We start from the raw sequence: 27,381 nt of genomic DNA, 5'->3' as shown, positions 1-27,381 counted from the left end.
ATGGGGGGGAGGGGGCGGATATTTTTCTTTTGTATTCGTGCCCCTATCTGCCATCATTGCACAAACATGCACTGTACTATTACATAGTTCATAAACACAATAACTGAGAAATACATCTTTGTTATTAGAATTTTTATATTCTAAAAATTTTTTCTGGGGGTTACAGAATATTTCAATTTCTTTGCAACTGACTGGTTTGGCATTGAGTCAGCAAATGGTATCTTTACCAGTTTAGGATTTAGAAAGTTAAAGAACATGCAACTTTCTTTTTTTAAAAGGGCAACTTATAGTAAAGATTTCAAGTGATGACAAATAATAAAATAAGCCTCTCATGTATGACATACGAATAGTTGTGCTTAACTTTGGTGACTTATCATCCAAAAAAAGTAGACAAGGTATTGAAAAATAAAAAAAATGACTTTTACTCTTGACTAAATAAAGAAACGGGCTAATGGGTTTTACTTAAGTCCTTTCTAAACATCCCCCTTTATTAGCTTCATAAAGAGATCTGCAGTTTTTTTCAAAGAAAGCTGATAACGTGGGAAGCAGTAGAAAAGTTTAAAAGAATTTTTGGCAGCATGGATTGCACAAGATGGTTCTCATCAGATACTACCGGACAAAAAACAGCATGCAATACAATTAACAATTTTTTTTTTACCAGCACATGACATATAACATGACATAATGATAAATTTGACAATGAGATATCTAAACAAATATTAAAATGTCAACAATTTAAATACCTGAATTTTTTTACACTGTGACTTTCAGTTGAAACAGTGTTGTGAAAGTTTAAACACGCGCGTGATAGTTCCATTTACATTATCTTAAATAAAAGTGAGAACTCAATCGTTTCATTCTTCACTATGGTACACTCTGGGAATTATATACAATGAAAAATGTGTGACATTTGTTGTTTCCTGCATTTTAGCATATTAGTTATCTTCTATATCAAATATATTGCAAATCTAGAGTTTATTGCAGCAATAGTCATGGTGATATGTTTTCTTCTGCTTCTTCTCACTGTTAGGCTTACAGTCATAATTATAAAAAACAAGTAACATTTTCTGCACATCTTTATATATGTACTTTAAAAAACAGCTTCCACAAAGACAATTTGCATCTGTTAAGAGTGTTTAAAAAATAAATTAAACAGAGACTTGACTCAGCTATTTATTTTCTTCTCGAGAAAACAATTCTTGCCAGTAATCTCAACAGGATGCTAATATTTATAAACTTGTCATAAGGATTAATGCTACCAAAAATATACACACACAATTAATTCTGAAGAACACGATGATCAAGTAGAATCCTTTTAATTGGCACAAACCAGTGGAAGTAGAGACATTCCAGTTAAGGTTCCAATCCTTGCTAACATCCTTACTCATATGTGTTTATTTGAAATCAATGGAAGTATTAGTGTGTGAAAGGAGTATTCATACAGATGAAAATTTGCAGGATTGGGACCTAAATTATCATCCCAATTAAGAGAGGATCATGTAACACACTGTGCTGGTAAATATTCATTAATTGCCTAAAAACACATAATACAGTGGAACAAGCTGGCACATAGTGTACCTTATCTTTCCCTCTAGCTGCTGATCCATGGAGGGAAAGAAACTACTACTGCTAGTTGGTAATGGAGTTAATCAAAGGGTATGTCTACTCTGCAGTTAGACACCCGAGGCTGGTCTGTGCCAGCTGACCCTAAGGAGTTGGGCTAAGGAGCTGTTTAACTGAGGTGTAGACGTTTAGGCTTGGGCTGAAGTCTGAGCTCTAAGACCCTATGAAGTGGGAGAGTCCCCGAGCTCGGGCTGTAGCCTGAGTCCAAACATTTACATTGCAATTAAACAGCCCCTCAGCCTGAGCCCTGGCGTGAGCCCGAGTCAGCTGCCATGGACCAGCTGCAGGTGTCTAACTGCAGTGTAGACATGGACAAAGTAGCTTCTGATTGTAGGCCTGAGCTCCCCAGTTCAATTCCTGCTGATCAACAATGGCAGGAGTTGTAACAGTACTGAAAATACAAAGCATATAGCATTTTCAAAGCAAACACTGAAGTTAATTGAGCTGTGTCAATTTACACCAGCTTGGAATCTGGCCCTAGGTAAAATCAATTTGTTTAGCAGCTATAGTAAAGCAGGGAAGGAGTATGAAATGAACATGCAAGGCTGCACAGAGAAAATTCAGGATTGCAAATACCAATCTGCTGCTATGAACAGCTTTGAAGACAGCACTGTAGGATTACACTAAAATGCACTTCTCACAACTAAGTGTGCTGGTATATGTAAAAAGAAAAGGAGTACAGTAACTGTAGCTCATGAAAGCTTATGCTCAAATAAATTTGTTAGTCTCTAAGGTGCCACAAGTACTCCTTTTCTTTTTGCGAATACAGACTAACACGGCGGCTACTCTGAAACCTGGTATATGTAGTGTTTAGTCATTGAACATGTTTCCTGGCAATCACACAAATTAAGCGCAAAGACTGAGTATCAGGATGCCAATTAAATGGATTCTTCTGAACTGACGCAATGACATAGATGGAAATTAGATTAGTAAACCACATGGTGCCACTAAAATCTCTGGTTATAAAACATATGGCCACAATAGTATACAGCAAGATACTGGGATCGTTTTCAATAGGCTCTAGCATTAAATAAATAGAAAAATCAAATGTAAACTGACATAACTAAATGTTACTTTGCTTATAGACCCCAAAAGAGAAACAAAATTCCTAAATAATAAAAATATTCTTTCATACTGTATATATTATATATTTATATTTAATATTTTATGGCGTAACAAATGAATAGGAAATGTACAATGCTTAGCTAATAGACATGATTCAATATCTGTTTTGTTGAAGCCTTGTGCCAGTACTCCTGTGTGTTGTTATATGATATAATCTGTTACTGTAGCTATTTGCCTTTTTTACCCTGCTTGGATTTTGAATTCACCTTTCGGGCAGCACTCACTGGTTCACCTCTTTTCTGTGGCCTCCATAGCTCTCTTGAGGAGTCGACAGGCTCATAGAAGAATGTAACTGGCTGGATGCTGTTCTTGTCATCCTTGTTTTTCTTTAGGAACATTCTATCTTTTTGAAGGGAATGAGGTTTTGCATCAGGTATATTATATGAACCATGCTGATTTCCTCGGCTTCTGAAATTTAAAAAAAAGTCAGATTTTGCAAAGGTGGCAAATGGTCTGATTTTTAAAGGTGCTGGGCACTTGCGGCTACCGGGGATATTGCATGGTAAAAATAGCATTTTTAGAATAACTGTAAATTGTTCTTTTGCTTTGGAGAGCGTTATGTAAGAGTTGAGACGAGCATGTAGTAGTTTCCCTTTACTCCAAGGAAATATAGACATTCGCATTTATTTCTTACTGGAACACTCTATGTGTATCATGGGATGCACTTTTAGTACATGTTCATTTAGAGTGAAATTTGTCCATGTGCTGCTGGCTAGCACAAGGCATACATGCCCTACTTTGACATCTTAAAGGGATTTAAGGGACTTAAGTGGTGCACAGGACTCATGCTAGCCCTCTGCAATGGATGAATTTCACCCTGATTTTTAAATAATAATATTGACATATACCATAGTGGCAGTGGAGAGAGGGGAGTGGGACTCTCGTGACTTGTCAGTGGTGGGAACTCAGCTGGATCTTTGGTTGCTGTGGTGCTGGCAGATCCCCATGGGCAGATATCTGCCTTTTATTTGTAAACAAGCTGCCAGTCAGTATTGCAAATTCAAGTCTGAAGTCTCTGGTTGGCTGACCAGTTGAGGAAGTTTTAGTTTTTAAATCATGCTTGTTGAGTTAACCTTAATTCTGAATTTTTGGGGTGTGTGGATCAATAGTAATAATAAGTAATTGGCGTGGGGAAGAGAATAAGAATTTAAGCCTAAAAACAAGCCAACCTCCCCTTCTTTTGTTTGTCCTAGTTCATGCCTAATGTGACTTTATTGAAGTAAATTGACTTGACCAGAGCTACTTCAGAATGTTAAACTGTACTGCACATTTGATAGACCTTTCTAGAAAAAGGTGCAATTGGTCAAATGCATGCAATTCAAACCCCATATTCGTAGAATTCCAAGTTGCATTGCCAACTTAATCAGAGTTCCATGTTGCAGGCTATATTCTTTATTTTTGAACTTCAATTTTAGAACTCTAGTCATAAACATTTTGACACTGTAGCATGGCCTAATACTTTGTTCAATGTGAGAGTTCTGCTCAGCGAATGACTGGAGGATTGGGTCCAACTTAAACGATTCAGTAATAGCAGGAAGAGTACAGAAAACTACTGGCAAAATAAATTTTCTATAAATAATCTTTTCCTTCAAATGTAGCCCAGTGTGAAATCTTGTCCATAGGAACAGAAAATTGTTACAGATGTCACTGTGGCTTTTGCTTTAAGACATTGCATTCATGGAACTGTATGTTGGACCAATTAATTGGTTGATGTTGAAAGACACGGCGGTTTGTATTTGTCAAATATAACATCATGAAGCTGATTCATTTGTTCTCAAGGAGGAGGCAGATTATAGACCTATCCCAATGTATAATTTCAGTCACATTATTACTGTACTCAGTAATGTTCTTCAAAATAAAATATATCAAGGGTGATATTTTTAAAGGGAGGTAGGTGTCCAAACCTCATAGAAATTAAATAGCAATGTGACACAGACCGGACCTATGTCTCTAATTCACAGTTTATAACAACAGAAAAGAGGGGCTTGGAATTGAGGAAAATGCCAATCTGCCTGTTAGAAAGCTATTCTGGGTTGCTGTTAAGCATCAGCAAATGCCTTTGTACCTTTAATAGACCATTTACTGGAGAAAGCAGTGACCCAATCCCCACTGTGAGTGTAGGTAGCTGAAGAAACCTGGTTTAGAAAGCAGGGAACTAGGCTTGGATCTAAGGTGATATGTCTGGGATACAAACAGATCCAGATGGAGGGCTTGATAAGAGAGAAATTTCTGTTCACAGTGGAGAGTATCTAATCAGCAAGGAAAGATGACAAAAATAGTCAAAGGGAGGAGATAGTTTACATCTTGAAAACAATTTATTTTTCTGCTTCCTCTGTAACTATACTGAAAATGCCTTAGCTAGTTTAAAGAGACCAGGTGGGTAAGGTAATGTCTTTTATTGGACCAACTTCTGTTGGTGAGAGAGGCAAGATTTTGAGCCACACGGAGCTTTGCTTCGGGTCTGGGAAAGGTACTCCCAGCTTCACAGCAAAATACAAAGTGGAAGAGGGCATTAGTAGTTAGTACATATCGTAAGGGATCATGGAGGACCACAGTATGTGCTAACTACTTATGCTAAACAATCTGTTCCACCTTGCATTTTGCTGTGACACTAGGAATACATTTTTCCAGTCCTGAAGAAGAGCTCTGTATGGCTCAAAAGCTTGACTCTTTCACCAGCAGAAGTTGGTTCAATAAAATATATTACTTCATTCATCTTGTCTCTCTAATATTCTGGGACTGACATGGCTACAACAACACTGCATTAGCTAGTTTAAGTTATAAGAAGTGCAAATTTAGATAAATTAGCAAACAGTTTTTCTTTTAATTCTGTTTTCTCTCCTTTAACTTAACTCTTGGTTTTGTTAAGATTACTACTGTAGAGGTAATTTCATGAAGATAACCACACAGAGAAAAGAACCCCATAACCTCAAAGGAGAGGTGCTGAAAGGTAAAGAGTTTTTGGAATGTAGATCCCCCCCAACCCTAATCTCAAGCAGCACGGACATGAGGGGTGGCTGCCCCCAGTAAGTTAAGTTGCTATCAGATGTTGGCAGGCAAACGGGAGACATTGAGGAGAAGCTGAAGAACCAATGAGGAGAGCAGGGACCAGATCCTCAGCTGGTGTAAATTAGCATAGTTCCCTTAATGTCAACCGACACCAGCTTGGGCTTTGCTGCTGGAGTTAGTGGTGTTGCTGGTCACAGGGCATTTGGGTGCTTAATTCTCTTAGGCTACTTTGAAAATTGCAACCAAAATTAATATGACACTGTGATGGGGTGGATTAGGCCCAGAGGCCCCCTGCTGGAGGTCTCAGGGTCCTGCCACACTCCTCCCAGGAAAGGAGCAGTTGAATGAAGTCCTCCAAACTGCCTGGAGAGACTGCGCAGAAAGCAGCCAATCAGGGGGGAGGCTGCAGAGAGCAGCCTATCAGGGCCCACGGGGGCCATATAAAAAGGAGCTGCAGTGCACACCACAGTCAGTTCCTTGCAGGAACCAGAGGAGTGTACATGGTGCTGCTGGCTGTCCAAAAGAAACTGTAGTACCATGGACAGCTCAGTGTGGGCAGGGATTGTGGGAGGGAGTGAGAAAGCACACTTGGCTGACTGCTGGGCCTCAATGCAGAAAAATCCTGAGCTAAGGGTGAAACACTGGGGAAAGCTGAGACCACGGGGAAGTGGCCTAGGGAACTGAAGGCAGTTTCATTAAAAGGACATGTGGCTGGGATCAGATATAGTGGGTGGGCCTGGGTCCCCCTGCCCCAGACCACTGGGGAAGTGGCCTACAATTGGATAGTGATAAATCCCCAGAAGGGTATCTGAACTGTTAAGAGGCCCATCTGGAAAGCTGGGGACAGAAGAGATGAGAGACGGTAAAACCAGTGCCTCCAGCGAAGAAGTCTTGGGGGCACGCCTCAAAACCAGGGCCAGGACTGGCTAATGACTGCAGACACATTGGACCAGAAGGGAGTCTCGTGAGAGGTGGGTGCTACACCGTTACAGACACAAATGATTTACAGTCCTCATAGTTATAAACATCAGTGCATGTGGAAGGCAAATTAACTTTAAAAAACCTCAATGTATTTAAAAATACTTATTATATCATTAAAACAGATCATAATGGTAAAAGATCACACCAACCAGTTATGAACTAGTCTATGTTGCTAGATGATGAGATATGTACAGTGAGAGTTACTGAGTTATTACAGAATAGATGCATTTGACACCTTTTGACAGTTGGCTCTGACAATTGTCCTATCCTCTGTTTCACCTCTAATTATTAATACATTCTGACATAAGGCGGTAGGACACTGATGTGAAGTATTGTGGGTCTATAACTGCTTATACCAACTGAGGATTCTCCTCCCAGAGTGTTGGTGGGACTCAAACCTGGTTCTCTTGCTTGAACAACCAGTGACCCACAATGCTACTTTTTTAAAATAAAAATATTGTAGGAAAATTCTCTTTTAGTTGAAGCTTCATCAAATTGCCAATATATTTGTGTTACGGAAAGTAAACTATAGAGGTACAATATGTGAAATCAGCTGATGCATATAATGCTTGCTTAACTCTTTAACCTTTAATTTAATTTGTAATGTGATCTCAAAACCAGCTGGCTTGACAGTTATGGAAACTGACGTTATCTCTTCATCCACAGAACAGGCATAGCAGCAACAGAAGCTTCCCCATACTGCCTCAGCTCTGTTTGTGGTAACCATCTCTATAAAGCAGCAGGTAATTTCAGTCCATCTGCTGATTCAGTCCTTGGTGTATCTGCTGAGATTGCTGGGGTGCTAATTAGTGCCCGTTCTAATGGTGTTTTTCATAAGGACAACTGTTTATCAGTGGCTGGATGGAGACCTGCAAGTTATTTCATATAGGCCACTGAAATCCCAGCAGATGGTGGCAACTACTGGATTCTACTAAACTGTGCTGCTTTAAACCATATAAACTTGTATATGCTGTTACCAACCTCCTCAATTATCCATGTCCATGTCACTTACCCACATCTGATTTCAATACATAAGTTTGATTGAACTTGGCCTGATATGTCTTATTTCTACAATGTCGACATAAGTGGGTGCAACTCCATTCTCTCTAGTGGAGTTATACCCACTTAGGTGAATTTGTCACATCATGTTTCATTTCACACACTTTCCCACTCCTTCCAATCATATAAACAGCGATAGGGCTCTGAAATTTAGAGACACTGTCAGCTCAAGTATAGGCCAAAGTTTAGGTTTTTGGAAAAAAGCTTGTTTCTACTGGTTTTAGGTTAGTAAAGAAATGTTTCATGATTTTTAAAAAAAATTTCTAATGGAATAAATTGTAAAAAAACAAACACAAAAATCACCAACTCCTGCACTGTTAATTCATAATTCCTACCCTATCAGCAAAAGTGAAACTGATTCCAATAATTTCCATTGTCCAAGCTAAGAAATTAAAAAATAAAACAAAGTGAAAAGTTGCATTTTTAAATTTGATTTTAAAAATTGAAACTGTGTTAGTCATACTGTAGGTCAGGACATTTGTTTGTTTATAACATGGTATTTTTAAGTTGTGTCCCCTTTAAAAAATCTGACAGTGGCAAGTATAAATCTCCCACATATGCTATTCAAGAATGGCCATGACAGAATGTTAAAGACATTTTCATCTGAAACTTAGTATGTGTTCATTTAGTAGATTCAAACTTTGCAAAAACCTCATACGGTCAAACAGGAAGCAGTAATGTATTGGCACAAAAGGATTCTATTTTTTCTTGAATAAAATTATATTTTATTTTTAATTTAGCAAAACACCTGTTTTTCCTTTATTATGCAAAATGCATATATATCATCAAATATAGGACCTGCTCCAAAGCCCATGGAAGTCCAATGTAATGGACTTAGGATCAGGATTATACAGCATACGCAAAAATGTAAGCATGTTTAAATGATAGAAAAATGAAATGACATACATACAGGCATCTGGGTTTCTTATTTGATGAGAGGTCTGTAAACTGGAAAAAAAAACAGAAAAATGTTCATATTATGAGCAAATATCACAGTGGCATGACTGGCACATATAAGAGGCTTGGGGAGGCTAAGTCTCCCTAAAATAAAAAAGACTGGCCATGTAGGGGGCAAATGATGGAGGTGGATCACCTCCCTTTGGAGGCATGCCTGCCCGCCACCTTTTTGCCCTGGGAGCTCACTAGAAGTGGCAGCAGTGTGTGGAGGGGTGCTGCTCCGTGCTGCTCCACCTCTTCCGTCCCCGGCTCCTCCTCTTCTCCTGAGGCCCTGCCTGCTGCTCGCTCCTTTCTGCCCCCTCCAGTCTGTCACTCGGCCGGAAGGCAGGAAAAAAATGGGAGGTCATATAGATAAATGAAGATAATAGCAAAATGAAATGACATACAAAAGCCTTCCCACCTTTTTCCTGCCTTAAGGGCAATTGACAGGTGGTGGTGGGGGGGAGAGAGGAGTGAGCGGCAGGGGTGGGCCCTCAGGGAGAGGGGCAGAGCGGGGAAGCAGGGGACACTGTCTGGGCACCCGTGGGCCCCCCCCCCACACTTCTAGGGAGCTTCTGGCGCTCCTGGGTGTAGCCTCCCCAAACGAAAAACTCATATGCCGCCTACACACAGTGGTCTTCTGTCATTTAAATAATTTTATATCTACAAAAACCAATGTGTATCTAAGGCCCTGATCCTGCAAAGATCTACACATGTGTTTTAACTTTAATCTCAGTTAGGGGCACCCCGAGATCTACACAGATTTCAGGACATCAGTATGTTTAAGAGGTAGAACTCACTGCCTGTTCTAGGGGTTGAGGGGATAGAAGAAAGCTTCGTTCTGTCTTCCGCAAAGTTATGAAATTCAACAGGTGCAAACTTGCAGTGCTTCCTAACCCCAGGCACTAAATTCTAAATATTGTTAGCACGTAGCCCAGTATTTGTAGTGGAAGAAAATAAGTAGTAATTCAGATCCCAGAGACTTTGAAGAGGTTTGTCATAGCTTAGCAACAGTTTGTTTGGAAACAGATAAAGGGATTTCTTTTTAAATGCAAAGCCCGTATTTTGGGTCATCTGGTCACTTTAGTTATGTGTACACTGCAACTATAGGTGTAATTTGCAATCCTGAAGCAGAGCTCCGTGTGGCTTGAAAGCTTCTCTCTCACCAACAGAAGTTGGTTCAATAAAAGATATTACCTCACCCATCTTATCTCTCCAGTTAAGCCACTGTTGTTTTCTCATTGTGAGGCCATGCAATCAAAGGCTATGAAATTATCTTCCAGCTGTATATTTTTAGTCCAGTTGCTCATATTTTTAACTCATTTAAAATTTAAAGCCAAATTTTAAATGATTGAAGTGCAATAATGGAATATTTTTAAACTATTCTAGTTACAAAAACAATTCTGTATATTCAGTATGCAGAATCATATTTCCATCTTTCCCTTCTTTCACTACTAGGAACATTTTAAACAAAGAATTTTTTCTTTAAGTTTCTTTTCCTACTAACAACTCTTCCAACTTAATAAATAATCTTAAATCTTGTAATTATGTATGCATTGTTAGTTCATTTACCAGCAGGTATTTACAATTTTTTTTTGTAACTATAATCAAAGTAAATTGCTAAAGAAGAATAGCAAGGGCTGACTGTAGGTACTTCACATTTGATTATACAGTGTAGATACAATGAGAAGTAATTATTGTGTTCAAGATAATTAATAAGACATTGTTCCCCATTAAACTGGATTAAATACATTTTCCCTCGCAACCTTTAATTTTGCCAAATCATATTTATTCTACAAAAACAACTAAAAATCTCTAAGCTTGATTCTCAGCTAGCATTCACTTGAGGGGGCAGTGGCATAACGGTAGCTTTATACCCCTTTTTCTCTCCCCACCCCCAATCCCAGGACCAACTGAGGCCTGTCAACCTCTGGCACAGTAAGAGCTGCCTCAGGTGTGCTCCAAACAGCCAGGCTGGAACTCCCCAAGGAGTCTATTCTGTAGTAGGGTCTAATTTTCCCTCTGTTGATATTCACCCCTTCTTGTCAACTGTTGAGAATGGGCCACATCCATCCTAACTGAATTGGCCTCATTAGCACTGACCGCCAACTTGGTAAGACAACTCCCATCTTTTCATGTGCTCTATATTTATACCTGCTTACTGTATTTTTCACTCCATGCATCTGATGCAGTGGGTTACATCCCACAAAAGCTTATGCCCAAATAAAATTGTTAGCCTCTAAGGTGTCACAAGGACTCCTCGTTGTTTTTACTGATACAGACTAACACGGCTACCCCTCTGAAACCTGTCACTAATCACTGTTCTTCACTGAGAAGTGGACTAAGACACCAAATAATCATTTCACATAGGACACCAGCTATGGCCAAAAGCCATCAGATAGTAACAACTTTTGGACAACACAGGTTTCAAAAAGAAAATAATGCTCTTAGAATCAAGAGGACAAATGACTTTGAAGGCATTTACTGTTGACACAACTTGTAAACTTACACAATAAATTTTGTGTCTCCTGCACAACTATTAGCACATTTGTAGTGGGTGTTTAGATTTCTAATTGTCTAATATAGTCACAAAAAACTAGTGCCCACAGCTGAAAGTTTGATCCTGAAATAAATTTGTCTCCCAAATTCAGCATTTAAAAATAATTATTGGTCCAGTAAATCCTTCCCCTACCCCTGTATTTTTTGTAAATTTTTCTGTTGGAGTTCTGATCTGATTTCCATTGTCTTTTCAGCCTATTAGGCTGAGCATGCCTGTAGTCACACCATGTTGGTTTCTATGTAACTTGTGAGCTCAGGAAGGTCAGGATGGTCAGCGTTTGGTAGTGCAGCTGATTCAGAAGGCAGTGCGCCCCCCATGAGACAATGGCTCAGTATGCTGTTAAAAGGCACTCTGCTATTGGGAATACTCTTTCAGATGCAATTTAAAACAAAGGTTCTTACCCATAGTCCTCTTGAAAGATCTTACAGCACTTTTTGAGATATCAGCCTTGATTTCCATACCAAATTTCTACTCTATTATGTTATTTCAGTACTTACTATGTCAAGTTAAGGTGACCTTTGCTTTCTACCCTTAAACTGCTGTTAAGCACTGTGTGCAGTCAACCAGTAGTTGCTTTTTTCACCTAACGTGGCTGCATTTCCATGATGGATGAAGTCTATTCTAGGTACAGTTTGTACTCTATATCCATTTAAGTGTCAAAAGGCCTTTGGAATTCTTGTGGATGAAGTTTGCCCCACAAATGTAATATATTAGAGGGAAATTACTGACTCAAAGTAATAGTAGTGGTTATTAATGGAAAAAATTATATTGGCTATTTGTCCCAAAGGCAAGACCTTTTAGCAAAAGGGCAGATGGACACTTCATTATTCCTCACTTTCTCCTTCCCATCTTTGGCTACTGCAGTCCTTTTCCACTCTTCTCTAAGATTGCCATCGTTTACTGAAAAGAAAATGCAGTCTGGCTGAGTGGTAGGGAAGAAATGGGGTTCGGATCAACTGAGCTTCTGTATGTGTTGCTCCCCCAGCCACACCACTGCATGGCATTGAAATCTTTAAAAAAAAAAAAAAAGTGAAATTCTTAATTCTCTCCATAAATATATGTACAGTACAGCTACATTTATGGATACATCAGCCCAAGTCATAGGTGAGTTTTTCACTGCTAGGTAGAATTAAGTGACTTTTTTCCGCAAATAGTAAATCGGCGGCGGTGGAGGGTGGGGGGGAGGTTATGCTGTAACCTGAGCCCCACCGCTGCCCAGGGGTGAAGCCTTTGGTTTGGCTTCGGCCCCAAGCGGTGACGTTTGAGCTTTGGCTCCAGGTCCCACAAGTCTAACACCAGCCCCGGTGACCCCATTAAAACAGGGTTGTGACCTACTTTGGGGTCCCAACCCACAGTTTGAGAACATCTGCATTAGACGACAGTCTTGTGTGCTTACCATATGTTCATTGACATCATTGTAATTGCACATTATCTGCTGATTTTGATAATATTCTAGTTGTCTTTCTGCCAGATCAACCCGCTGCAATAGATTCTCAATGAAGTGTTGGAGCCTGGCTTTCCCACGGACCTCTTTCTCAGCTGCCTCTTCCAGGAAGTGATTAAAAGTAACAACCTCTCTGTAAGACAAAAGTGTTTGAAATACAGTAACATAGAAGTACTGGAAAGAGTCCTGGCTTTTTTGTTGTTGTAATTGTTGCTAAGAAACAGCAGTGGAAAGGGGATTCTCACCTGTATTGTAGAAATCTCCTACCAATGCCTTTGTGTTTACTGCCATATTTATCTTTTTTCTGGTTGTGATTGGAAATAAGGAAAATAGACTTGGAATATCTATACGATTAGGAAAGACTCTCCAAGAAATTCCTTGTTTTCCTGCTAGCAGTCCTGAAGGTGCAGGCCACCCCACAATGGGTAGGAAGGCTGTCCTGCTATGCCACATACCCCCGTGCACTCCTTAAGGGGTGGCACAGCTGCTGGGCTTCCCAGGAACTTACTAAAGCACAGTGGCCTCCTGGAGCTCCTTCTGGGCCAGGACGGCGCACAGAATGTCCCCTGCTCAGAGCTGTGTCTTAAAATAAAAACATGCAAATATGGGATAGATTTAGCAAAATGTGATTCAGGCAATTTCCTTCCTTAAATGGAAATTCCACCTCAGAAGCTCTTGACAAGTTCATCTCGTAAACTCCTTGCCAACAGCACTAAAAACACTCATATGTTTATTGCATCCAGGGAAGAGACTTGCACTCATAATGAGCAATATGAAAGGCCAACAAATGGTAGATGAGGATCTCCCATATAATCTCAGAAATAACCTTCATCATCAACGGTGGTGGCTGGAGATATTTTGTAAAAGCAACATTTAGTACATTCCAAGATTGACACTTCCTTAATGTTCAGTTGCAAATGTGGTGCCCTTTTCCCTGTTTACATACACACCAGTTCAACACTTAACCCTGAAATATGACATGAAATGAAAAGAAATCTAAAATTTCTCACCTATCCTGTTAATTAAATGAAATAAAACAATTTTATGATTCCCAAATAGCTTTATTTTAAAACATCAGCCCTTCATTATTCAACAGAGCCACTGTTGGCATGCCCATTAAATTGCATTTTGGCCTTGATCCTTACAAAGGGCACATTAGGGCAGAAAAAGACCGTTGTGCTCCAGACAAAGTGTGAGCAAGGCTAAGTAAGATAGCCTGAGGCATAATCCCTCTACGCTGCCATGGTAAGGAAAGGGGCAGGGTGAAGAGTGAGCTGGTTAAATGCAATTCTGAGCATGTCAGATTTGCCCCTAATCACAAAGTGCTAGATAAACTGAGGTTACTGGTATGCAAATGTTTTAGCTTACTTCAAAACACAGAATATGGGAGTGGGGAAATCAGTATTTGGTAAATAAAAAAGGACAAAACTGGCCAGAGAAAAATGTAGTCTGAGATGAGAACACTATAAACAGTGGCTAAAAAGAAAAACATTATACTGGTGATGACTTTCTAAAGCCCTGTTTCTTCATCAGCACGCAGAAGTTTCTCTTCGTATTTAAGTTTATCTAAAAAACTGTTTTAATTCCACATAGTTGTAGATAATAGCTTCCTTACAGTTTTTCTGCCCAGCAAACCATGAACTGAATCTGTCTCATGAGCAGTGTCAGGCACTAGCAAATGACTATGGAATCTTTACATGCAGAATTTGATTTACCTCTAGATTTTGCTGTAAACAATACCAGAATGCATAGGCGCCGACTCCGTGGGTGCTCCAAGGCTGGTGCACCCATGGGGAAAAATTAGAGGTGCTCTGCACCCACAGGCAGCCAAACTCCCCCTGCCCCCGCCTCGCCGCCTCCTCCCCCCACTCCCAAGCGCGCTAAGTTCCCGCTCCTCCCAGCGCTTCCTCCTCCCATCCCCCACCGCCTAACAGCTATTTGGCTGCACTTAGGACTTTCCTGGAGGGAGGGGGAGGAACAGGAACAGGGCGTGCTCAGAGGAGGAGGCGGAAAAGGGGCGGGGTCTTTAGGGAAGGGGTGGGTGAGGTGGGGTGAGGGCGGTGCAGGGGTGGGAAGAGGTGGGACTGGGAGGCCTGGGTGGGGGGGGGTCGAGCATCCACCGGACAGAGGGGAAGTCGGTGCCTATGCTAGAATGCACTAAAAAGCTCTCTGAACTAGCAGGAGTGGAAGTGGAAGGTGCTCCAGGAATGGTTGTTTCAAGGCATACACAAAGGCTTTGTCTTTCATCCCAGCTCCTTTTAGGATATATACTTACACATACTCCAGATTTTGCTAGTGCCAAGCAAGAATGAGATAATGGGAACTTATTTTTCAAACTGTCTACTGGGTAATGCCAGCTTTATGGCTATGTATGGTTTCTGTCACTACAGCTTGCTCCAGAATAAAATGAGGTTTTCTATAATCAGGTAAAAGGCACAGAGCAGAGTTTAGGATAATGCTAACACTAAAACCAAGATGAATTTTAGCACTTGACTCTCCTCTCGCTAACTCACTTACATCATTGTAACTCCTTTGACTTCCATGAAGTTATTCTGGATTTATACTGGTGCGAGAGCAAATAGCGGCCTTTGGAATCTTACACTTACCTGGACAGCAAATCAAAAGGCCCTGTATGTGTCAGACTGAGGAAATTTTTTACTTTGTTTACAAAAAAAAAATCTGTCTTAGTGTTACTCCTCCAGAAACGATCAGATGAATATGTCTGCCCACGTTATTGCATAGATTACACAACACAAGGTTTTGCAACAAACTTTACAGAAAATAATAATGAATTTGCATTAACAAACAAATTGCCGTTTCCTTTCCTACATGCCCTACTGTTTAGTAGGAGACAGGAAACTCAAAGACATGGAAACATGCAGTTTGTTATACCGTAGGCCTGCGATTTAACTCACCCCGTACTAAACCAGCCTTGGGTGAAACTCTGGGATTTCACCACTAAAAGTAAGGGGGAAAAATGCTCCACTGCTGCTAAGGTGCCCCCAACTCAGGCATGCCCCTAACAAGAGTTATAACACCAACGGTTGTAAAGTAGAGACACCCAGGTGCTGGGAAGTTTAGGGAGGAAACAGAAAGACCCCAAGAGTTGGTAAAATAGATAAGATAAGCTCTGACCAGTGAATTTATGCTGCCCATCTGCACAAACAAAGAAGGTCATAAGTTACAATTTGGGCATGAGAGATAAAATATAAAAAGAGTTGAGGAGGGAGGAGAAAATGTAGGTGCCAGTGTGTGATTGGTTAAATTTTGTTACCTAGGGGTACTGAATAATGTGATAGGTTTAGTAAAGTTAAAGGAGGTAGCTAGTTTTACCTGTATGATGTAATAAAAAAAAAATGCTCTTTGGGAACCATCTGCGGATTGGAATTTAACATCAAGCTGCTAGAACTCTCTGACCCCTCTGCACAACTGTAATGTGCAGAGGCATTGTCGGAACCCCAGAGGAGAGGATCCTGACTGGCCATCAGGTGAATTTTGTCTGTATATTGGGAGTGGTGAGCATCAGAGATTTGGTTGGTATATGTATTCTGTGTGTTGTTAATAAATAGATGTTTAGAGCACAGCTGTGTAAGGCTCTCTCACTAGGAAAAGGTCCCCGCAGACCCGTAAAGCCCTGAGCCCCGAGGGAAAGGGCAGGTTCTTAAATTGACCCGGTTTCTTCCAGAGCCCCATAAGTAAGGATAGGTGCCTTACACCCTGAGTCCTCAGAAGGGAAAGGCTGAGGGGGCCTAAACTGATTGGGTAATGCCTTGAGCCCTCAGTAGGGTATAGGTGGACTGCCCTGGATTTTTTTGTGGGTAACAATCCATTACTCTGGGCAGGGGAGAGGGTCAGATAGTTGGTTTCCCTTCCCCCCAGAAGCAGCGGGAGGATCAGCTACTGAACCAGCCAATGTAGAGCAATGAGAAGCTACTACCTGCTGAAGTACATAGTCATCCTGATGAGATTCACTGTGACAGCTCATCAAGTGTTGAATAATTGGCAGTTGCTGTAAAATGGGCTGGATAATTTCATGAATACTAATGATATCAGGAAAGATCATTAAAAGGAGACCTAATCTCCTTTTCTAGGGTGTGACTGGATCGCCTGCAGAGGGCAGGAAGTAATTTCCCCTTCCTCCACATCCACAGTTGGCCAGATATATTATGTAAGGGATTGATTTTCTTTGGAAGATTGAGATCACTGTCAAAGGCAGGACACCAAGCTAGATGGGCAAATGGTCTGATTGAGGATGGTAAATCCTGTGCTTTTTAGTGTAGATTCATCCATGCAGTTTATTAATGTGCCTTTAATGATTTTACTATCAACTAATTTTCTCCCTACAGAAGTGAGCCTCCCCACTCTGTAACTTCCAGGGCGAGTTTTACTCTCTTTTTAAAGATAGGCACCACAGTAGCAACCCTCTGATCCTCAGGCACAGCTCCTGTTCTGTTAAGGTGCATGACATACTTGTTAGTAGCTCTCCTATCTTATAATTATTATATTTTTTACTTCCTTTAAGAACAACATCAAGCCCTGAGGATTTACTGCTATTAAGTTTCTTCAGTTGTTCCAACCCTCTTCCCTGGAGACATCTTTTTCTCTGCCATTGCTATGCCTTGATTACCTAGAAGTTGTTCACTGGGGAATTTTTTCCCTCATCATCCATACTAGAGAAGAATAATTCAACAAACTCATTTAACTTCACCACAGCTACATTGTCTTTTTAATTGCCTCTTTCGCTCCAGGCAGTTTGCATGGTCTTACTCACAGGCTTATATATGACTTTCTTGCTTCAGATCTATTTTTAATATATATATTACTAATAGCTATGTGCTCTTTATTTTTTCTCTTTATTTCCCTTTCACACCTTGCCTACGCTAGCTAATTTGGATTTTGTTAATATTACCTATGCTGAATTTCCCCATTTTGCTATTTTTCACTCCTTTGCTTCACAGAAAAACTGACACTCACTATGGTATGGTCAGATGCTGCTCCTAATGAAGTCAGTGTCATCCTCCCCATTTTGGGGCCCTCTGTTTAGAGGGACGGAATGGAGAATACACACAATATACCAAGGCAAGACAGTTGGGACCAGTGTTATCACAAAATCACCCTTAGTCTGCTGAAGAGGCTAAGTGGAAAACATTTGATAAGGGCTGCCTCAAAGCTGGGGCACTGTACCTTCAAAAGAACTACTTTAGGTCATGCTAGCTATGCTGCACCCTGTGTACTCCTCTAATATTTCTAAACAGGCTCTCTAGGGTTATTAAACCCGCCTGAACCCCTCCATTTTCAACATTATCTTCTTCCTCACCTTCCCCAAATGTAATCTGTTGGCTCTCCTTTCCATAGTCATTTAGCCTGAAGATTCCTACCCTTTGTTTCTTGAAAAATACCTCATTTATCTGCTATCACTTAAAATAATGCCTTAAAATATGTAGGCCATAAAATCCTGAGCCCTGCTTGGACACTTTCCAAGGAGTGATGGCTTTATTCAGTGGAGCTCAGAATCTCTGTGGATTTATTCACAGAGGCTGGTCCCTCCAAACCACCATAAGGCCTGATAAGCAAGGAGTCACAAAACATAGACGGGAATAGGTGAGATTCACTCTTCTGACTTTATTTAGCCTCTGGATTTCACACTGGTCCTGCAAGATCATTTGAACCAACACTTTGGTTTCTTGTTTCCTTGAGCCTTCTTGGTGTTAAGATTATGGACATTTGTAGATACCTTGAGTGTCTAAAATATTTTCAATTTGTAAGTAATTATATACTTTTGTAGACACAGAGGTGGGGTTTGGGTGTAACTCTAAGGGTGAAGATATTTCTCATTACTTAAAAACTATGCACAGGAAGGGATAATAGATTCTGTCAGTCATCTGGATTGAACAGATTCTGAGAATATGATTATATGAACAGATTCTGAGAATTCTGAGATTACAGTCAATTGCAACAGTATCCTCTCCTCCAGCAAACTTTTTCAATGGACAAAAATACTAAGATAGTTACTAAGATTTGGGGTCAAATCCCTAAATAATAACCCTTAAATAATTACAGTTTTGAACAATTTTGTCCAAACCTCCCCCCCTTAAAGTTGCTTTAAGACATGGAATGTTGCTAATTTATCATACAGCAAGCTTTATTTTTTAGTTCTTTGGTTGGTAATGTACCACATAAATATTGAGGTCTGGTTAGAAATTAAGGTTGCTGTGTTGATAGAATTTAATCAGCCCAGTAAGTATTATCACCTTAAGGCTGGCTGGCTCTACCAATTACTGTACTTACAGGCAATGCAAAGACTGTCTTTGTCTTTGTCTTTGCTGAAAATAATCAGAAGCACATTCCACTGTGTACTTTAAAAAAAGCATGAGTTGCGCTGGTCTCTGTCCGATTGTGAACCTCATATTCCCATTGATGAGTAGTTATTTCCATGAGTAGTTCCATTGACTCACTAGGATGAGTCAGATGGTTCTCAATTTGGCCTTAAGGTGTGTCACCCCTTCACAAAAAAACCTCTTCTGTGACCCTAAATGATCAACTGGCGATCCCTTGATTCGAGGATGATTTCTACCACGGATTTCCATATGGGTCCTGAGATGACTCAGGAGTCCGACCCTGGAACTGCAAATCTGCCCGCGGAGATACAGACATTTTGTGGCAGGCCAGCAGCCTGCTGGGAGAAAGTTATTTCTTTTGCTTTCCTCCTCTCTCTCTTTTCAGCTTCAAGGGCAAGGCGCTTCTCCTGGAAGTGGGCCACTGCCTGCTGGAGGATATGGCACCATTGGGGTTGGTTGGTAGCTCGCTCTTCCCAGCTTGTGATGTCCACGTCAGTTTTCTTAAGATACATTTTCAGTGTGTTTTTGTAGCATTTCCTCTGACCACCACAGGATCTCTGACAATGGGTGAGCTGAGAGTAGAGGGAGCTAAAAATCTGGCATCTGCACATAATGTCCAGCCCAGCGTAGCTGGTGCACGAGGATCATTGCTTCAATGCTGGTGACATTGGCTTCAGCAAGGATGCTGGCGTTAGTGCAGGGATCTTGCCACTTGACGTGAAGGATCTTCCAGAGGCATCGTTTGTGGTACCTCTCCAGACTCTTGAGGTGCTGTTGATAGGTCACCCAGGTTTCACATCCATAGAGGAGTGTAGGAACGACGATTGTCTTATAGACCTGGACCTTCGTATCCTGCCATAGGTCATGGTCCATGAAAACGTGTCAGAACAATTTCTCAAAGGAAACGCTTGTGCACTGGATCCTGTGTTGGATCTCACTGTCGAGTTTTACATTTTGAGAAAGTTTGCTACCAAGGTAGCAAAAGTGCTCAACTGTCTCCAAAGTCTGACTGTCGATGGTGATTTGTGGTGGGTCATGTGCAAGGCATGAAGCATAGATTCATAGATTCATAGATACTAAGGTCAGAAGGGACCATTATGATCATCTAGTCCGACTTCCTGCACAACGCAGGCCACAGAATCTCAACCACCCACTCCTGCGAAAAACCTCTCACCTATGTCTGAGCTATTGAAGTCCTCAAATCGTGGTTTAAAGACTTCAAGGAGCAGAGAATCCTCCAGCAAGTAACCCGTGCCCCATGCTACAGGGGAAGGTGAAAAACCTCCAGGGCCTCTTCCAATCTGCCTTGGAAGAAAATTCCTTCCCGACCCCAAATATGGTGATCAGCTAAACCCTGAGCATATGGCAAGATTCACCAGCCAGATACCCAGGAAATAATTTGCTGTAGTAACTCAGATTCCACCCCATCTAACTTCCCATCACAGGCCATTACGCCTATTTACCATGAATATTTAAAGATCAATTAATTACCAAAATCATGTTATCCCATCATACCATCTCCTCCATAAACTTATCAAGTTTAATCTTGAAGCAGGTTGATAGAGCACTTTAGTCTTCTCAATATTGAGTGAGAGTCCTAGGCTTTGGTAAGCTTGTGCAAGAAAATCCAGTATGGTTATTCTCAGTGTGCCCGAGGATGACATAATCATCAGCATACTAAATATCAGTAATGGACACCCTGAAGACTTTAGACCTTGAGAAGAGATGTCAAAGATTAAAGAGCCGCCCATCCATTCTATATTGAATGTCACCTCCACTGGGGAGGTGATGAACTTTAACAAGGACCAAAATGACTGTTAAGTAGATGGAAAACAGGGTTGGGGCCACAACGCGTCCTCGCTTAACCCCATTTTTCTGATGAAAGGTTCCATCTCAAGGCCATTGCAGAAAACTGTGGCAGTCATCTGATCATGGAGAAGCCTTAGGACCTTAATAAATTTTGGAGGGAAGACAGATCTGGCCAGCACCTTCCACAGGGCTTTGTGATTGACAGAGTCAAAGGCCTTTGTCAAATCAAGGAAAGCCATGTACAGGTCCTGATTTTGCTCCCAAAATTTTTCCTAGATTTTGCATGCAACAAAGATCATGTCAGCTGTCCCGTGGGATGGTCTAAAACTGCACTGAGATTCGGCCAATATTTCCTCAACAAGGGGAAGTAATCGGTTTAAGAGGATATGGGCAAAAATTTTCTTTGCTGTAGATAGCAAGGCAATGCCTCAATAGTTTCCACATCCTAAGTGACCCTAAATGTACACCAATGATAAGCATTAACTAACTGAAGGAGATTTTTCAAAGGTTCCAAGGAAAGGTAGGCACCCAATTCCCACTGACTTTCAAAGGGGAGCCCAACTCCTCTTTCAAGTTTCTGTGAAATTTGACACAAATGGCTTGAGTTGACGACCTCCAGTATTCTGAATCCCCTTTCTGTTCTCTGTGCAAGTGGATGTAGCCATGGCTCTGCTCCTTCCCTTTCCCCTACGGGCATCCCAAGAGATGCACAGAAGGAATAGGATATGTGCTCCAGAGAGCCACTGACCACAGCTGTGTCAGTTTGCTACTTAGGGGCATAAGGGAACAGCTCTGTGAACTGCCATGGAAAAACAAGTCACAATTTGGCTCCAAGGCCTACTCTTCATGTGGAAGTTGATTAGCATAGCTATTGTGGAATAAACTGTTCCACAACAGCTCCCTATGTGGACACAGTCTTCTAGAATTAAGGTGACTTTTATTCCAGCATAATGACTCCACTTTGAGAGTAAGAAACTAACAATATGGAAGATGGGTGACAGAGGGAAACCAATGGAAGTTTTGTCTAAGTACTGAAAGTTTGGTCCTTAATAAGTGCCCTTATGTCTTGTTCTTATATTAAAGCCAGAGAACACAGAAAGACCAAATAGACAAAACAAAAAGAAAATGCCAGTAGAAATTCTGGATTTTGGATTAAAATCAGCACTGTGTTTTTCTGTAAAGGGAGAGTTCCTGCTGTCTACTTATTGTCCTTAGTCATAACAATGATCAAGGCAGAGAGAACTACTTAGGCCCAGGTCTCTAATCTTTTAAATGTTTCTCACATACTAAAATTTAGGGATGCACAAACGTCCCCTTGCCTTGCATGCTTACTCTGTTTAGGTTTATTAAAATCAAACCCCTTTTGCTTGTTTGTTTTCCCCACCATACCAATAAATCCCCTTATTTTCCAGAAACAAGCCTCTAGAGGCCCTCTTGAACTCATAATTGCTCTTAGCTTCAGTGATCTAATTGGAAGCTTAAAATGTATTCCCTTTGTGCAGGTTTCCGTGGTATTCTGAAGCTCACGGTATTCACGCTGACTCTTGCTCTCCTTCATCAAACATTGAGTTTTTCCTTTCTGTCCACATTTTCCAATTAACTCTGAAATTTGCTCAAGGGCTCCACTCAATCCACAACCTTTACTCATCTGTGTGGTCTTAGTCATGGGTCAGATTGAGGTGGCTCAGTGACCTGAGTTATCTTTGGTGACTGTATCTAGTGTTCTAGAATATTAAACACTCTTTTACAAATTAGAAACAGAAATCTCTGGCCCTTCTTCTTTGAGCGATGTCCCAGTGGGTGCTCCACTTCAGGTGTCTGCCTGAGGGCTCATATACACACACCAGTTGTGCCACTTTAACTATATCAGTATAGTTAAAGCAGTCCAGCCCCCCTAGTCTAGACACAGTTATAGCAGTACAAGGATGCTTTATACTGGTATGGTTATTCCAGTAAGGTAGTGGCACCAATTTAAATATTTCTGGGGGTGGGGTGGGGAAGAGTAAATTCCAGTCCCTGCCCCTTAGGCTTGCTAACCCTTATTAAACCTCACTTTTTAAAAATGATATGCAGCATGCATGCCAATTTGTTTATTAAGTCAAAGTTTAGTCTCAGTGACATCTGTGCCACTCCATTGAAGTCAAAGGAATTACACTTGCATGACGGAGGGTAACATTTGGATTCTCCTGGAGTTTCCAGGAATTAAAGATTAATCTTTAATTAAAGATTGTCATGTGATGAAACCTCCAGGAATACATCCAACCAAAATTGGCAACCCTACTGCCTCTTCCCACAAGGACCATATTCTGGTTCCTGCTTTCCCCTCACCTGCTGCAGGGCCCCTAGGTTTCCTAGGGTGAGGAGCCTCCCCTCACTCTTACTCACACAATGCATGAGCAGGTGCTTTCAGGAGTCAAATTCTTGGTGGGTTTCAGAGTAGCAGCCGTGTTAGTCTGTATCCGTAAAAAGAAAAGGAGTACTTGTGGCACCTTAGAGACTAACCAATTTATTAGAGCATAAGCTTTCGTGAGCTACAGCTCACTTCATCGGATGCATACAGTGGAATGTATGCATCCGATGAAGTGAGCTGTAGCTCACGAAAGCTTATGCTGTAATAAATTGGTTAGTCTCTAAGGTGCCACAAGTACTCCTTTTCTTTTTAAATTCTTGGTGGACTCCCATGCGCTGTGCCATACAGGAACAGACTCCCAGTGTGACAGGTCACAACACCATTTGTCTGGCTGCTCCTCTCTCTGGACAGGGGGCTGCCAGGCTAAAGTTCAGTGCTGTTGCAACCCTGTGTGCCAGGTTGCAATCCCACTCCCTGAGACTTGTCTGAGTCAAATTTCAGTGGCACTGCGACCACACAGTTGAGTGATGCTCCGGCAGCAGCCACTACTGAGTTCATACTGAGTTAATACAGGACCACTGTTAAGAATTGGTCAGGCCATGCCCTCTGCAGCTCTGCGGCCTATGGCACTTCAAGCAAGTGCAAAACTTTGGGAGGGGTGTGGGGGGGGACATTAACTACCAAACCTCTAACCTAAATAGTTATACCAGCACAACATCTATGTGTAGATCAGGCTTGAATCTGCCAGCAGTCTAAAAGAATATTTCTAAGAGATGTAAACTGCTGCCATGGAGCACAGTGGGATGATAACTCCGAGGCCTAACCATGTCGTCATTTAAAGTGTGTCTGTTGATCGAAGCACTCACACAAAAGGGAGAAGTGTGATCTTATTACAAAGATTTGCACAATCTATTTAATGCATCTCACTTTGACCTCACATCTGGGCACAGCTTTGGAGAGTACCAGCACTTTTTTTTCCCCCTGTCTGACTACTGCTCTGACTGGCATTAATAAGACTTCTCATGTAATTGAAAGAATGCAAAATGTTGGCCCCTCTGAAATCCCTGGCAATACCCCCTTTGACTTCAGTGGGAGCTGGATCCGGCCCGCATGAAAAAACGCTGTAGTAGAAGATCTATTATTTTGGAAACTTAGATCTGTTTTAAATCACTGTCATATCTACTAGTGTTCCTCATAGTTCTTTTTGGTAACTAATGAACCAGTTTAGGAGCATCATATTTTAAAGAACATGCATTTAACTAAAGTAAGTTGTTGTTGCAAACTGTCTGAAAGGGTTTCTGAGAATGCTAAATACTGTAAGTAGTTCATCCATAAATAATGTTACAAACATTGCTACATTTTTAATGGGTGCATCATGAACATATTTTTAGATGGACGGCTTGCCAAAATGAGTCTGGAATCTGCTTGTGGTTCCAGTGATACACAAAATTCTGTTTTTATAGGTCTACTTCCCATCCCCCAAACCCCATCCCAGGTTTTTCTAGAAATGCTCTCTTGAGCACTTGCTTGCAGCCATGCCTTGCTGCTCCATAGGGGAGAAGAAACTTCTTTTACTGCTGCCTCATGCTGCACCCATACAACACAGGACAGGCGTTGGCCCTCTGCTACAGCCAGATCGTGATACCCTTACTCACGCTGAGAACAACTTCCTCTAGGATAGGACTGCTCAGAGTAAGCTACTAGTCAGAGTGATAAGGGCACCACAGTCTGGCCCTTATTAAACCTCACTTTTTAAAAATGGTATGCAGCATGCATGTCAATTTGTTTATTAAGTCAAAGTTTAGTCTCAGTGACATCTGTGCCACTCCACTGAAGTCAAAGGAATTACACTTGCATAACAGAGGGTAACATTTGGTGTAGTGCTGCCTAAGCTGCAATTGCACTGTTTAGTGGTGACCAAGGTATCTTGGGCACTATTGTTAACTGAACATGAGGGCATAAAGGCGGCGTATCTGGTATTCTTTTGCTTCTACAGTTTGTTTCCAGAGTAGTAACCTCCACCACACTGGCATTATCTATTGTATTGCAGTTACTACCAAAATCTTACCATGGGTTTCATGTTACAAGAACGTGTGTGTGTGTGTGTGTGTGTGTGTGTGTGTATAAATCTACTTTAATACTGCACATGTTCTCCAAGCACATACAAAGCCATCAACACTGTGCTTCTATTGCCCTTCCACTTACTCTTCTTTCCTGTGAAGTTCTTCCTCAGACTCTGTAAGACGTTGCTTCAGTAGAGCAATCATCTCAACTGCAACGTCCACCTGTCTGTTCAGGTCCCTCTCTCGCCTCTGAACTTCCTGTTTCTTCTGAGACAGCTGCGCAAAAGCGGCCCGAACTTCCAACAGCTCAGCCGTTTTTTGGGCCAGCTCTTTGGTAAGCTTGTCAATTCTCTTCTCTATTGTTTTATCTACAGCTTCTACCATCCTATTAAACTTTTCTCGTACATGTGCCTCAAAAGAGGCTTTGGAGTCTGTTATTGGAACCTGCGGTTTAGAAATCTGCTCATCTGTGAAGTCTGCTGACCCGTAATTTGCCACAAAAGAGACAGGCCTTTCAGCTTCCATCTCCAGTGATTTTCTGTTCTTTGGGTTCTCATGTGAGGTGTCACAAAAACTTATGTAGGATGGTTTTTGTTTTATTGCATTGCTGGGGTTCCCCAGTTTTCCTTGAGTCATGGTCTCTGAGGAAGAGAGCAAGTCTGTATCTTTGAGGGAAGAAAAGAGGTTGCATTTTGTCAGAAGGCTTCTTTCTTCATACCTATGATTATACTCCAGATGTGCCCTCAGAGAAGAAAGGCTTCTGAATCTAGTGTGGTCACCACATCGTGGGCAACGAAATGGCATGCAGATGCTGACATTTTCAAATGACTCCTGCCAGGGGTGTCTGCTTTCTTCAAAAGTGTGCTGTTGCATTACTCTCTCAATCCTGGAAGGAAAGAAATGACCAACTAATTTTCAGGTTTGTTCAAAAAGATGCTCATATTTTGCTAATACAAACCAAGAAGTAAGAACAAACTTTCAGACTGATTTTTCAAACTGATTCCTGGGAAAGCAATTCAACCATCTCATTCGAATGGTAGCACATCACACAGCAGAATAAAGTCAACAAATTAATTTGTAACATTTTTAGTGGCCTCAAAGCCCTGATTAGGCTCTCATTTAAACGGAAACATCATGATAGTGAGAGCAACTGACCCTGTAGCACTTAACAGTCAGACTACATATATATGAAAAGCTAGCCTGTTGTACAATGTTAGTCTGTAGTGTAGCAAGCTCAGAAACTAAATAGTTTACTATGCTTTTTCATACATTCATTATTATTCCTCACTCACAGATAAAGGCCAATAACAAGATTTTTATATTCATTATGTTGACTAATAAGCAATAAGACCTGATAACTGTTTCCGTTAATATGACAAATCTAAAATTGTACCTGTGCATATATATACATGCAGATAGGTGAAAGTACTGGTGGTGACATGAACTCAGCAAATGGGGACAAATGGGGGCTGGGTAGCTTACACACAGAAAAGCTGAAGGGGGGTGGCAGAGGGATGCAAGAAGAGGACTTCAAGCAGAAGGGGGCAAAGAGAGGCTACTTACATGCAGAGGAGTGCAAAAGAGGGGGGCTGTGCAGTGTGCATGTGGAGGGCACAAAGATGTTTAAGGTACAGTGGATTAAATAAGACAAGGTCACTATTTCTGCATGGGCTGGGGAAGATTAGGCAGAGCTCCAACCTCTCTCTACTGCCTGTGTGTGTTTGTTAGGCGACCCATCTCCTCCAGTGTGTACGGTGCCTGATGCTGCCTCCCTGGATTCCCTAGACCCAGTTCTCCGAGGGCTCTGAGCTCAGTCCAGTTCCCTCAGGCACACCCCTAAACCCCATTCCTCCCTGCACTGACAAACACATGCACTGATTGCAGCAAGCACATCTTTTCTCTTTCTCCCCCCGCCTCCAGGCTCTGTGGTGCAGAGAGCAGGCACTTACCTGACTTGTTGCTGCTGCTGGTGGTGCTGAAGCTGCAGGGAAAGCAGTTTTCAGCAGAGCCGTAAATCACGCTGAGCCCAGCACAGTCACACTTATTCACACCCCCCTCTCTCATTCATTCACACCAACACATAG

General features: G+C 41.4%; 1 protein-coding gene across 1 annotated transcript; it reads right to left on the bottom strand.

Moving 5' to 3' along the window:
- Positions 1 to 102: 102 nt before the first annotated feature.
- On the bottom strand, positions 103 to 27,381 carry ZNF365 (zinc finger protein 365). Its single transcript, XM_007054847.4, has 5 exons — positions 27,247 to 27,381; positions 25,440 to 26,183; positions 12,690 to 12,870; positions 8,708 to 8,745; positions 103 to 3,156 (listed from the first exon to the last, which is right to left on the bottom strand). Exons 2-5 carry the CDS (start codon positions 26,168 to 26,170, stop codon positions 2,916 to 2,918), a joined length of 1,191 nt encoding a protein of 396 aa, XP_007054909.1. The 5' UTR covers positions 26,171 to 26,183; positions 27,247 to 27,381; the 3' UTR covers positions 103 to 2,915.

This window comes from Chelonia mydas, chromosome 7, assembly GCF_015237465.2.
Source record: "Chelonia mydas isolate rCheMyd1 chromosome 7, rCheMyd1.pri.v2, whole genome shotgun sequence".
NCBI classification, from domain to species: domain Eukaryota; kingdom Metazoa; phylum Chordata; order Testudines; family Cheloniidae; genus Chelonia; species Chelonia mydas.
This window is presented reverse-complemented; position numbering and strand designations above follow the sequence as displayed.